The 12,624-nt window shown below is 39.8% G+C and overlaps 1 protein-coding gene across 1 annotated transcript; it reads right to left on the bottom strand.

Annotated features, from left to right (window-relative positions):
• Positions 1–2,741: 2,741 nt before the first annotated feature.
• Positions 2,742–12,471, bottom strand: wdr21 (WD repeat domain 21). Its single transcript, XM_022190441.2, has 13 exons — positions 12,038–12,471; positions 11,510–11,643; positions 11,009–11,166; positions 9,263–9,345; positions 8,703–8,805; positions 8,401–8,544; positions 7,079–7,128; positions 6,745–6,824; positions 6,427–6,519; positions 5,736–5,833; positions 4,727–4,903; positions 3,573–3,687; positions 2,742–3,485 (listed from the first exon to the last, which is right to left on the bottom strand). Exons 1-13 carry the CDS (start codon positions 12,148–12,150, stop codon positions 3,253–3,255), a joined length of 1,581 nt encoding a protein of 526 aa, XP_022046133.1. The 5' UTR covers positions 12,151–12,471; the 3' UTR covers positions 2,742–3,252.
• Positions 12,472–12,624: the final 153 nt, after the last annotated feature.

The raw sequence follows: 12,624 nt of genomic DNA, 5'->3' as shown, positions 1-12,624 counted from the left end.
TGTGTCAAAGTGATTTGAGTCAGCCAACATTTGAAATATTATCCATTCACTGAACAGAATTACAATCAGAGACTAAACTCTCTATTAAATGTCAAAACAATCCATGTGAGTCTAAAAACTCAACAGTTTTACAAAGTCTAAGATTAAACTCTCCACAAGGATCCAAAATAAGTTGGACTTCTACATGAGAACTTTAATTATTCTTCATCTACTTCCTGAAAAGTTTGATCAATAAAAAAAGACAAAAACTAATATTTTCGGCTGAACTAAAGACAGACTTTTTGATTTTTCTGTACTGTTTAGCACGTACATCACTCTTACATGAGATGAAGACTGGAAATGGGTCCAAAGTGAGATGGATAGTTGAGGAGAAAGATTTTTTTCCCCCCAGAAGAATGGGGAAAAAAGGTCAACAAACCTGTTTTTTTTTTTTTTAAATATATATTTACATCCAGCGGTTCTGACTGTTTCTGAAATGGAGCTCAATCACTGTTTGAAAATGCTTCATGAAATCACCACAATAACAGCCTTTTCTATTTATACACTTTTTTGGATCTCATCACACATCACTCACACTTTTGGAAGCACATCAATTTTGCTGATTCTGTCCGTGACGGTGGATCACACGCTGACACTTCAGCTCCAGCATCTTCCACAGTCCCACAGTCCCTTGTCCTGCCTTCAACAGCTCCACTCGTGTTTGTCATTAACTGGGTGCAGATTTACTTTTGTTACAGTGCAAATGATCTGCTGATGGATCATTTTCACTGGAACATAAGTTAAATCTGTGGAATAAATGCAGCTCCAAACATGTGGGAACATCAAGTCAAATGCCCCAGATTTCAAGAATGCATTCGTACAGGAGGACGCCGTCTACAGGACGTAGTTTTTCACAAATGAAAATTCCATCATTCTTTCTTAAATGGCACATTTTAAGGTTTCAATTACTATGAATAAAATATTTTTTCTTCTATCACTCTTGGTTTTACTGGATTGTTAAAAAGTTCCTGTTTTTTGTGTCACCCTGTATATCCAAATGAGTTCAGTGTATTTACATTTTATAGAAGATTTGATTTCTTAATCTCAATACTGCAGGGTCTGACCCTAAATTTAAATAATATTTAGTGCAGAGTCATAAACTTTAATCAGCTAAACTTACATAACAAATATCATTGCACAATCTTAACCTGAACATTCACCTTATTGAGGTAAATTTGCATAAATCATGATATTCTTAACTGAAATATTTCTGACAATCTTTCTGTATTGTGCTGATAAACAACAATAACCCGACTTTCAGATCATATTCATTGTCTGTCGTCGTGAGATTAAATTCCTCCACATTCTGGAACTTGGTATAGCCTGGAAGTGGCCTCCTCGGCCCTTCATGGCGCACTCTGGTCCCATCCAGCCTCAGAAACAGGCCCTGAGGCCCGACCACCAGGAAGAGGAGGGAGAGGTATCAGTGGAGAGAATGGAGAAAGTGATGGAGAATATTTCAAGATTCGTTTTCAGAATTCCATTAATCAGATTCTTTTCTAGAGCAGGAATCGTAAAATTTCAGGTGACCGTAAAGATGTTTATAACAAAACAAACACAGACACGTTAAAGTAATAACATGAGATGACACGTTTATGAGGCTGGTTAAACTGTTAGAATTAGAGGTGCTGGTAGAAACATTTTTTCCCCTCTGGACAGAGCCAGGATGGAAGGGCTTCATCTTGTTTGTAGTTTTTCTGCTTAGATGTGTAAACTGCTTCATGGCTGCAGGTTTTAAAGACCTCCTTCAGTAAAAACTTTTTTTTTTTTTTTAACTTGGTGCTTTTTCCATACTGGACATCAGAGTCATGGCGGAGAATTTCCACCTTGAAGCTGCTCTGCACCAATGATGGTCCTCAAGAACATAGATTCAGACCTCAGAGGGTTTCACACATAATATCATAATCATCATCATCATAATCATTCTTCTTCTGAATCAGTTATAGCATAGAGTAGTTTTACATGATAAGCCTGGACTTCAATGAAGCCATTTAAGGCATGTGAAGAGCAGTTCAGACACTGCGGACGTGTAATTCAGGGTTTCTGTATGACTGATGTGTGGAAAGTAGACAGCACATGCAGTTCTATTCAGGACAGCAATAAACTTTCCACATCCAAGTGCACAAAGATCTAAATGATGTAAATTTGGTAAAGTTTGTGAAAGTGTGTGCAGCAGCTAAATTTCAAGGGCAACGGTGTGCATGCTCAGAATATGTAGATACCTGCTGCACATGCATGAATGCAACAGACTCCTCCACACAGAGTAGAAAAGTAGTAAAACAGCAACAACTACGCATCCATAGTGTGCCTCTCATACTGAACCCTGAAAAACACTCTTGTGGATGTTTCTAAAGGTTTGCACTTTTACACAATATTGCAGCTGCTTTCACATTGGACTGCAGCATCGTGTTATTTATTCTTGAGTCTGTGGACAAAGAACGGGATATCTGGAGGATTTAGTACTTCACACTGTGATTTCGCTCCACTAATGGATGGCATTTACAAATCAAAGCACCTCCAGAGTCCTGCAGCAACTACTTCAAGCGGATCTCTGTTAATGATGAATTCTGAAGGTCTTGAATCTCCATTTACAGCCTCTCCGTAGTAAGAATCAAGCACGATTCCTGGAACATCTTTTAAATTTTAGGAGAGACACAAGCATTAAGAGTGGATGACAAAATGCTGAGCCTTGCAGACACAGAAAGCATGAATTAGTCTTTATTCGACATTGTTTTCTCTGTTTGGAGGACTTTGTTCCATACATGTGCAGTAGGTCAGCATCTACATATTACATACATGCACACTACTGCACTGGTAGTGTAGCTATGGACTCGCTTGAGAGTAACTGTAAATTTGCAGAACTTGTACGTGCACAAAAAAGCAGCTCTTTAACAACCTAAACGAAATTTAAAAACCCAACAAGCAGAATATGGAATGTTTAAAAATCAAAATCCATCATGTTATAAGTAAGTGCACTTATTCTGAACAGGGTGTAACTGTGCAGCATTTTGATTTCATTTTGGCACAAAATAAGCTGTGAAAAATAACATCCCCCTGAGATTCAAATGCAACTTTTCCAAGGTCATATTTCCAGTCTGAAGTTAGGTACAACTTCTTGTGAATGAACTCCATACAGGCTGATGGGTTAAGAAATAGTCACACGACATCTTTGCCCAGCCTTGTTACTCTACAGGATGTCCGCAGAAGTAACTCCTAAAGTCCGTCCATCAGCTCCGCTCCATCCTGGTAGTCGGTGTTGTACGGGAAGTAGTAGAGGTCGTGTTTAACGGCCATGAGCAGACCTGGCAACCCTCTACAGCCTCCCAGGTTAGAGGACAAGACGACGCTGGGGATCAAGTCATTAGCAGCTGGATGTGGCGATGGGATGGTTCTCAGGAGATGACCGTCTTTCAGGCTCCACAGCCGAGTGTAGCAGTCCTGACCCACTGTGGACAAACCAGTCAGTTATACAGTGAAAGTTTAAAAAAAATTACACGTTTCATAGCACACTGATGTCTTGTTTCTTCTCCTACCTGCCAACAAAAGCCCTTCACGCTCATTGACGTGGATGGGAAGGTAAGCGTGCTCGTTGTGATGACCTTTGTACTCCTGCACTGGCTTTGAAACTCGAACATCCCACAGCTTGATCTGCACAGAAATGACGAAAACACAGAAATAAAGTTAAAATCTTGAAATATTCTGAAGGTTTCTCACAATTTTACCCCTTAATGAGGATTACCGTTTTTTTTTACTACTATAAGCCGCTACTTTTTTCTCACGCTTTGAACCCTGCGGCTTATACAACGATACGGCTAATGCATAGATTTTTACGGGCGAGCTTCATGCCGTCATAGCGTTTAGCCTTGTCACATCAGAATGAAATTACCGAACAGGTCACAGTGGACCAATGAAACTGTCCAAATTAAATCAAACGCTCTCACTAAATTCATCAGATCAGTCAGTCAGTTTTTAAATATATAAAAAAAAAATCAAACCAGTACTCTGCAGACCTGCCAACCTGTACGCATTTTGCGTAGCAGGTACGCAATTTGACATCAAAATACGCTGGTACGCTCCGCCTCATTAAACTACGCAAAAAGCTGCAGACATCTGTGAGTGCTGTTAGAAATGTGGACGTGCAATACTCATGCATGATGCAGCAGTGTAGTGGTGCAATTTCAACCAATCATCATAGAGTAGCGGAGAATAACGAGTCCGCCGAACCCTTGTTGGCCCGCTCTCTCCTGTCCTCTGCCTCCCTCCGCCTCTCTTCCCGTTCCCTGTGCCCCCACCCACAGCAGCTGGCGGTTAAAATGGTGTGTGTGTCTCTGTGTGTGTGTGTGTGTGTGTGTGTTTGTGCACGCGTGAGTGTACGTGTGTGTCTTTTGGCAAATACTGTTAATAACGTTACTTTCACGTTGAAAATACGATGTCATATCAGGGAAATAAGCACCGAGAATTTTTTTCCTATCGACATGAGCGCGAGCTGTGTGTGTGTGTGTGTGTGTGTGTGTGTGTGTGTGTGTGTGTGTGTGTGTGTGTGTGTGATTAAGTGGTACGCAAAATATTTCGCCAAGGTTGGCAGGTCTGACTCTGCCTTTAGACTTAAGTCAGCTGGGATCGCTTGAGCCCTTCAGCAAATCCTCTGCAGAATAAAGCAGTGTGTAGGAAATGGACAGAAGCTGACCTGGCCCAGCATGTCAGCAGCCAGCAGGTAGTTTTCATCCTCCAGGACGCGTACGGACGTGATGGCTGATTCTTGATGGAAGCGGTTTGCCTTCCAGCTCTGATCTCTGCGGCCTCGCTGCCGGAGGTCGATGCTGAAGATCTCCCCCGACCTGCAGCCGTTAAACAGGACTGGAACCTGCAGAAATGAAGATGACACAAGATACATCCAACAACAAATATCACTACTAACAGAAATAGACAGCATCTTTACAATACAGAAAACTAATTTGGCAACACGATATCCTAGTTAAGCAGCAAAACAGACTAAATACACTAAAGTCGAGGGACTCTGAATCATCTGTATGAGGGCTTAAGTTGGTACTTTCTGTTTAAGACATAAGAGATAAAAAGAGACACTATTAACAAGTCTGAGCATGCTCCTGTTATACATTGTCTGAAGAGTGTTCTAGAGGTTTGCCGGTAATCCTTCAACAAAGATGGATTTGGTTGTACAGTTTGGTTTTAGAGAAAGGGTGCTGAATCAGATCCAAGTGTCACAAACACAACAAAACAGTAGAACTATGTGCTTCAAAAGTAAGCAGGATAAGGATAAACTTTATTGATCCCACAGTGGGCAAAGTTCAAAGTTACAGCAGCTCCAGAGAAAAAGTATAAAAATATAAAGGCAGTACAAAAATAAATAAGAAAGACAGTCCAAAATTTGCAGATAAATAGGATGCTGTATCTTCTTACAAATAAATTCAAGACTCTTGTTCAATTTCAGGATTGTGAATCGTCACTCAGCAGGGACAGTAAGTGACTTTTTTCAAACTATTGATGCAAGCAGCAGCGTACAAAGTAAACAAAGGTGAGCTACTGCAGCCTTTAGGTGCTCTTGCCTTAGATTTGATCAGAGAATAAAAAGTATCTGTCAACTTTACTGACTGTGTTCTATTTGTGAGAAACAAGTCGTACCAGTGGACAAGGTAAAAATAGGTTTAATCGCTTTGCAGTAACAAAAGACTTACTCTATGGGCAAACTGTTGAGCCAAGACATCGCTGCCGACGCTGTACGTCTGAGTTCGACCCGTCTCTGCGTCCTTCACAATGACCCTGCGGGACAAACCTGCACGAACACAATTACTTTAGATCTATAACTCTACATTTCTTATGCATGTAGTCACATACACTCAGTAGAAAACTGTTTATTGTATATTCCACTTAAAAACTGTCACCTAACAGGTTTACTCTCAAGCTTATGTGAAGTTACCTCTATAAAACCTTGAATATTTTTAATGATAATTTTACTACCTTTACTTTGAAGCTTTTATTTTGGTCACTATATGGACTAGCTATACATGCTGTACTTTATTTTTTTTTTCAGTAAACTCCAGGCTGTCCATTGTTTGATACGATAGATTTTTTTTAAACCAAGCTTTAGATTAAGGGGAAAATATGATGAAATTGATATATTTTGCAAGACTCTCACCATAAAATGGTGGCAGTAGAGATATATTTCATAATTATATAGTCAAGATCAAATCTGGGAATATCAGAATCATGAAGGTGGGACTATGACTTAGAAAGTGGGAAAAATATGTGCTTAGTGCCTAACAAAAGTGAAGATACAGTAGAATACTGTCAGAGCTGGCAAAACAGGCACATGTTCAAGTATTGTATCTGACAAGCAGCAGCTAAAGTGACGTCTGAGGGACTAACCGGTGCTGAAAGTCTTATCAAACTGAGGATTGAGACACCAAGCACAAGACCAGGCTGTGGATATCTTAAAGCTGCAAAGCATCCCAGGCTGATCTGAGGAGAAAAGGTGAGAGATAAGAGGTGAAGAGGTAAAAATTTAGACCCACAAGATGATTTTTTTTTTTTTATTAAAGTCTGCCTGTCGACTTCTACTAAAACAGTAAGAAACATTCATATTCACTGCTATACTACAATATATAGTTTACTGTTCTGCTATGAGCCTTTAGTAATGAACTAGTAAGCAAAAGTGAATAAAGTAAATAGAGTGAGAAGCCAAACCTGGGTTGGAGTTGCTGAAGAGGGAAGCAGGAAGTAAACTGACACAACCTGGAGTATCCGCCACTCCCACTAAACACAGCCTGGTAGTCAGTTCAGTCAAGGCGAAAAAACACGAGTGACAAATCACTACTGCTTTCCTGCTTCCAAAACAATCAACTTTAAGAACCGACTGTTCACCTTCTACCTGATGGATCCCAACGACATAATCAGTGCCATTCACTTCACCTGGGTTTGATTTTAACGTTGTGGCTAAATGAATGATCATCCGTTACCAGGTGAGCCACATGTGAGATAACAGGACTGACAGAGCTGTAGTTAAGCCAAAGGAGGATACAGAACATGAGAATCGGGGTAGTTGACTGAGGCCCAGCAGATAGAATTCACCTGAAACACATTTAGACAGAGCAGAGCTTTTAATATTAGGAAAAAAATTTTTTTGCTACACATATGGTAAAATAGGGTCCTGTGGTGATTCAGGATTAATCCGCATAAAGTCAGGTTAAGAAATATTTAGACAGTAACACAATTTTTATAACTCTCCTTCTATATACAATCATAGTAGATTTGAAGTATTACAGGTAGATTTCCAGCTTCAATTCAAGAGGTTTAACATAAATATTGCATGAACCATCTAAGATATAAGGATTATTATTATTATTTAGGCTCAGATGCAAATTACTTGTGTACATGTACTTGGATTAGTATCTTATTGTTTTCTATAGGTGCTCTAGCCACTGCATTTCTAAATGTTATGTAATTTTGTTTCTGACATATCTGGCAAAAGCATTTCCTTCAGGACTGATAAAGTCTTATCTTATTGGCAGCCAGTAATTTCCTGTAGTCTGGGACACATGCATATCACCGAATACAGATGACTAGATGTTGCTGAGGGTTTTTTTTTCTTCAAGCAAGAAATTCTGCCATCATCAACTGTAGCTGTCTTTCAATTCATCCATCCATCATCTATATACCACTTAATCCTCATTAGGTCCAGCTGACAGTTCAGTTCAGCTAAATTTTATTTATACAGTTCACAGCATGTCACCTCATAGCATCTTCCACATTTTCTGATGTTGCTGGTCTCACCTGTGCAGCCATTCTTTTAAAGAATGAACCTAATTATTGATTTAGCCACTCCTAAAATTTCTGCATCCCTCTAATGAGTCAGATTTGTTTTTCAGCCTCCTTAACTTGTATCAGCACCACATATTGTTCTGATAAACAGATACTAAATGCAAATTCAAAACTGGAATCAACTCCAGACCTCTGACCACCTTATTTTATCTTCAAGCAATGAGGAAAGAGGTTAAAACTGGCAATGAAACTGCCCAACTGTCCAATTAGTTTTGAGTCTCTAAAACTAATTCATATAAAAATTCAAATAAGAGACAGAGTAAAAACTGGCTGTAGTTTCCAGTTAAACCTCATCAAATAAAGCTAAAATTCTACACTTCAGTCACATCTTTATTGCTTTGTTTCACATCCACTGCGGTGGAACACAGAGACTGGAGTATGAAAACTGTGACTCAGCTCAAGAACCTTTGGATCCGACTGTATTTAATTTAAGTAAATTGCTGAACGTTTAACCGAACTAGTAATGTCTGGATTTTTTTCATGTTTAAAGTCGGTACCGCAGCTGTGGCAAAACACTCCCACCTTGCGGTTGGTGAAGTAGAGGTTATCGCACATCTCCACGGACAGACATCCCCGACTGCTGCTGCTGAAGTTCATGATGCCGTATTTGCAGCCGCCGTGAGAAACATCGTTGACTGTGAAGACTCGCTCGCAGGCCGAATCCCCCTAAAGAGACGTCAGGGCAAAAACTAATTATGCGTCCAAGTATGTAAGCAGAAACAAATGTTTTCCAGGCATTTTAATATTCTTTCTTAACTATAAATTATGTAGAAAAATGTGTGTGAAGCTGTGTGAAGTAACCCTGGGGGGCTGTGTGTTCTCACCACTATAAGTCTGAAGTTGTCAGTGTTCGGGGTGCTGCTGTCTGCGCTCTGGATCTCTAGTTTGTGGCGTCGCATCCCGCTGACCTTCACCTCGTGGACGAGCCTGGAGACACACAGTCACCGTAGTAACCAGCACTGCTTGCACTGAAAGCCAGAACAATGTACACAATTCTTCTCCACCGTCTGTGTACATGTTTATTTATGTGTTGGCATAGATATTTGCCTGTAGGTTGAATATAAATCGTCTGGCTTGTATGTGAACCAAATTCATATAATTCGCGTTGTCAGGCGGAACAACATGTTGACTCCGTTTTATCACGCTTTTGTTTCTTTTCATGACTGTTTAGAATCGCATGTCAAAATTGATTAGCTTCTTTATTACCGGTCGGCAAAAGCTTGGAAGAAAACTGGCTCCACACATACAGAATTGATTAGCATTAAAGTTGGTCTTTGTTTCCCTATTTTTTCCCCTCCTGTAATGTATTACAGCTGTGGGTACCGAAATGTGCGCAAGAAAAAGAGCTTCATGTCAATTTTTGCACACAGCAGTGACAAAATACCTGCAGTAGGAGTTCTCAGGTAACAGACCAAGATGTCGTTTCTGCAGCAGCAGTGAGGTGTTCAGTCCTGACCTTGGTGCTTTCTGTAAAAGAGAATACATGTTCTTCTATTAAACACAGCAAGGATATTTGTGGAGCACGTTTGATACACAAAGGGTATTGCTTAGTGCATTGAAATGTTTAAACAGTCAGAAAAACTGTGTGAAAACATTGAAGTTAAGACTAGGGAAAAAAAACAAAGTGGAAATGAAGTAGAGACGAGTTTAAACAAGAATTTATAGCACGTAGAAGTGGCACATTGATTAGAGGCAGTGGACAAAGAACAGTCTTTACTTTTCAAGAGTTGTTGAAAATTGAAATTCTACAGGGAATAAGCACAAAACCCATTTAGGACCACAAAATATTTGTTTATGTTTAAAAGCAAGGCTCAGTCCACAAAATATGTATGGCAGAGTTGTGCAACACAAATAAAGACGAACTAAAAAATAGCTTCTGTCAGTCAGTCTTTTATTTATACGCATAGAAGAATTTTTGTCACTCCCCTAAAGTGGTTTTAGCCAGCAGCAAGTGACAATAAGCAGCAGCAGAATGAGAAGAACTGGGAATAAAAACAGCAATTCAAAATTTTCAACCAGTTTTGTTACTTCAGGTTAAATTTATTCGAGAATGAAAGACACTTTTTTAAATAATCAGAAATAACAGCAAAATGCACATATGTCTGTCATATGGGGTAACACTGTGTCATTGCCTTCAATCTGCGTATTTTTACTTCATCAGGGAGGGGAAGAATCGGTGAGTTATGTAATGATCGGCATTGGTTTGTCTGTCTGTCTGTCTGTTAGCAACATTACTGAAAAATGGACAAATGGATTTGGATGAAATTTTCAGGGAAGGTCAGAAATGACACAAGGACCAAGTGATTAGATTTTGGCAGTGATGTGGCTTATAGTCTGGATCCATGGATTTGATAAAGATTTCTGTGTCATTGCCAGACAGCGGCATGGCGTCACTGTAACTATGACAACAAGTGAACACTATGTCAGCTGCGTGCTGATGATCACATGACTGTGACCCTACCACAAATCCACCGTTGTGGACTTATCGGGACTAATCCGCCCAAAATCATACAAATAACAATTGATTAAATTGTGGGGGTGTTTCCGAGTCCCATCAATTCCTGCCACCCGCTATATGTTTAGGTCATGTGATTTGGTATCCGTACATAACGTACACATGCATAACACACGCCTGTGCTCAGTGCAAGCTCATTTGGTTTGTGGGTACATCTGTAGTAAATAGCCACATTCTAGAGTGCTGACTTTTTTTAAGATTTTAGCCGTTGGAAATGATACGACTAAGCACCCTTGGCCGAATACTGTGCTCTGTGAGTGCTTTTCTTGTTATGCATAGTTGTGCCATAAAGTCCATTCTGTGTTAGGAATTATTCTGCTGTATAATGTGAGGCTGATATTTATTGTTTCTCTACTGAGAATTCTCACTGTCCTCTCAGAGAGGTTTAGGGCAACTACAGCAGCTCCTATGGCCAGAAGTGTAGTCTAGAACACTGCAACATTTAATGTAACTCATATGTTTAGCTTTTATGAAGAAGAACATGACAATTCTCACATAAACTATGTCATAAAAGTGTAAACTTCTACTACTAAGCTGAATCTGCAAGCACAATCTACATCGAAAAGCTAAAAGATGGAGAAAAGCTGAAATCATTTTTCATCACAACAGACTTACTTTTCTCGGCTTTTCATCCTCTGCGAGCATCTTGTTTCTCTGTTTCTCCTTTGCCTTCTCCTGCAGCTTCTCTCTGGTCAGCGGGTTACAGTTGTTGTGTCCAGGCAATAGTCGGAAGTAACGGTTTTTCTCTGGGTCGAAGTAGAAACCTGGCAGTTCTGCAAGTGTAAAAGGAGGTGAAAGTAGATTTGCACATATTACTTTCTGTCCAGTGCAGTTACAGTCCTGCTCTAGTTGTAAATTAAATCCCCAAATCCTCTCTAAACCTCATACCTAAGTATCATTTTTTTCCCATGAAAATAGTAATAGAACTGAATGAATCAATAACTTACGGTGTTAAAGTTGCAAGCACAACCATAAGTCCTAGTTTATCTGTTGAGCTTTTTCCTGCTGATTAAGTCATGTTTTCTATATTTGTGGATTCTGTTCATGATATGACACCAGTGACAGACCTGAGAGGAGTCACTACACTTTCAAACAGGCTCCTGAATGGGAACTGACCTGGTGCAGCACTACTGTCTGTAGAGGAAGATGAGGAGGAGGAAGATGACGAAGGTGAAGAAGTAGAGGCAGACTGGTGATCATATCTCCTCTGAGATTCTCTGTTTGATGGTCCTGCATCATTATGTCCGTACCTGTAAACACAGAAATAACAGTGTTACTGTCAGAAATCAGAGGTGCTGTTAGGATCTTGAAACACTAAAACAGCCCCAAAATCTGCAGATTTTAGGTGGTTTTCTTTCTGCTCTTATTGACTTTCCTTCTTATCGTTGATCTGAACCTATACTGCACCTGTCTCCCACTCCCTTTTATAGTAAATTAATGCTTTATTATCATTTATTTGTATTTAGGCATCAGATGACAAGACACCAAAGTTTCACTACTGCCTTTTCTATACTGAGCAGTTATGCTGCTTGACTGTTTTCTCGTGCAAAAACGTAGGATCAGAGGCAAATATTGGCTTTACAAACACAACACATGTCACATTATTTGACCTCAAATATATGCCACTTAACACAACTACAGTACCAGTGTTCGTCCTGTGCTGATCTCTGTCGGCTGCCTCTGTACCACTCGTGCCGCTGACCGCCGCCTTGTCGCCGGTTCTGTCGCTGTCTTTCTCTCCAGTTCCACTTCTTCATCCCGTCCAGAAGTTAAGGATCCTCAAACCCCCTTTTCTTTCCTCCACTTATGAGTTTAAGCCTCCAGACTGCGGCGTGTTTACTAGTTAGCAAAGTTAGCAAACTAACGTTAGCATCCGTTTGGCTAATGTTAGCTACACATCTTTCTAGAACTGTTCAGTAATAAATACCGGAAATTCAACATGAGTAATGTAAGTTAAGTTTTAATAGCTCAACTGTGTTAAATTTAACGTTAAACAGACTAAATGTACTGAAAAATGATGCTAACGAGCAACCTTACAGTGTTTGTACCTCAGAAGCTAACTGCTACACAGAAAGTTCCTGCCATGTTGTCCCGCCTCTAGGTGCAGCTAATTGGTCGATTGCTAACAATGGCGTATGACGTTTTAGTCACTCATTGGTTGTTTGTTAAGGCGCTCCAGAGGAGAATAATATTTATATATTTTTTAAAATATTGACTTAACAAACAAATTT

Source organism: Acanthochromis polyacanthus, chromosome 16 (genome assembly GCF_021347895.1).
Source record: "Acanthochromis polyacanthus isolate Apoly-LR-REF ecotype Palm Island chromosome 16, KAUST_Apoly_ChrSc, whole genome shotgun sequence".
Classification (NCBI taxonomy): domain Eukaryota; kingdom Metazoa; phylum Chordata; class Actinopteri; family Pomacentridae; genus Acanthochromis; species Acanthochromis polyacanthus.
This window is presented reverse-complemented; position numbering and strand designations above follow the sequence as displayed.

Coding starts and splice junctions, on each gene's coding strand:
- wdr21 (XM_022190441.2), bottom strand. CDS start 12,150: ATGAAGAAGTGGAACTGGAGAGAAAGACAGCGACAGAACCGGCGACAA. Junction 8,545..8,702: donor ACAACTTCAGACTTATAGTG/GTGAGAACACAC, acceptor ACGTCTCTTTAG/GGGGATTCGGCCTGCGAGCG. Junction 6,520..6,744: donor CTTCAGCAACTCCAACCCAG/GTTTGGCTTCTC, acceptor TTTTCTCCTCAG/ATCAGCCTGGGATGCTTTGC.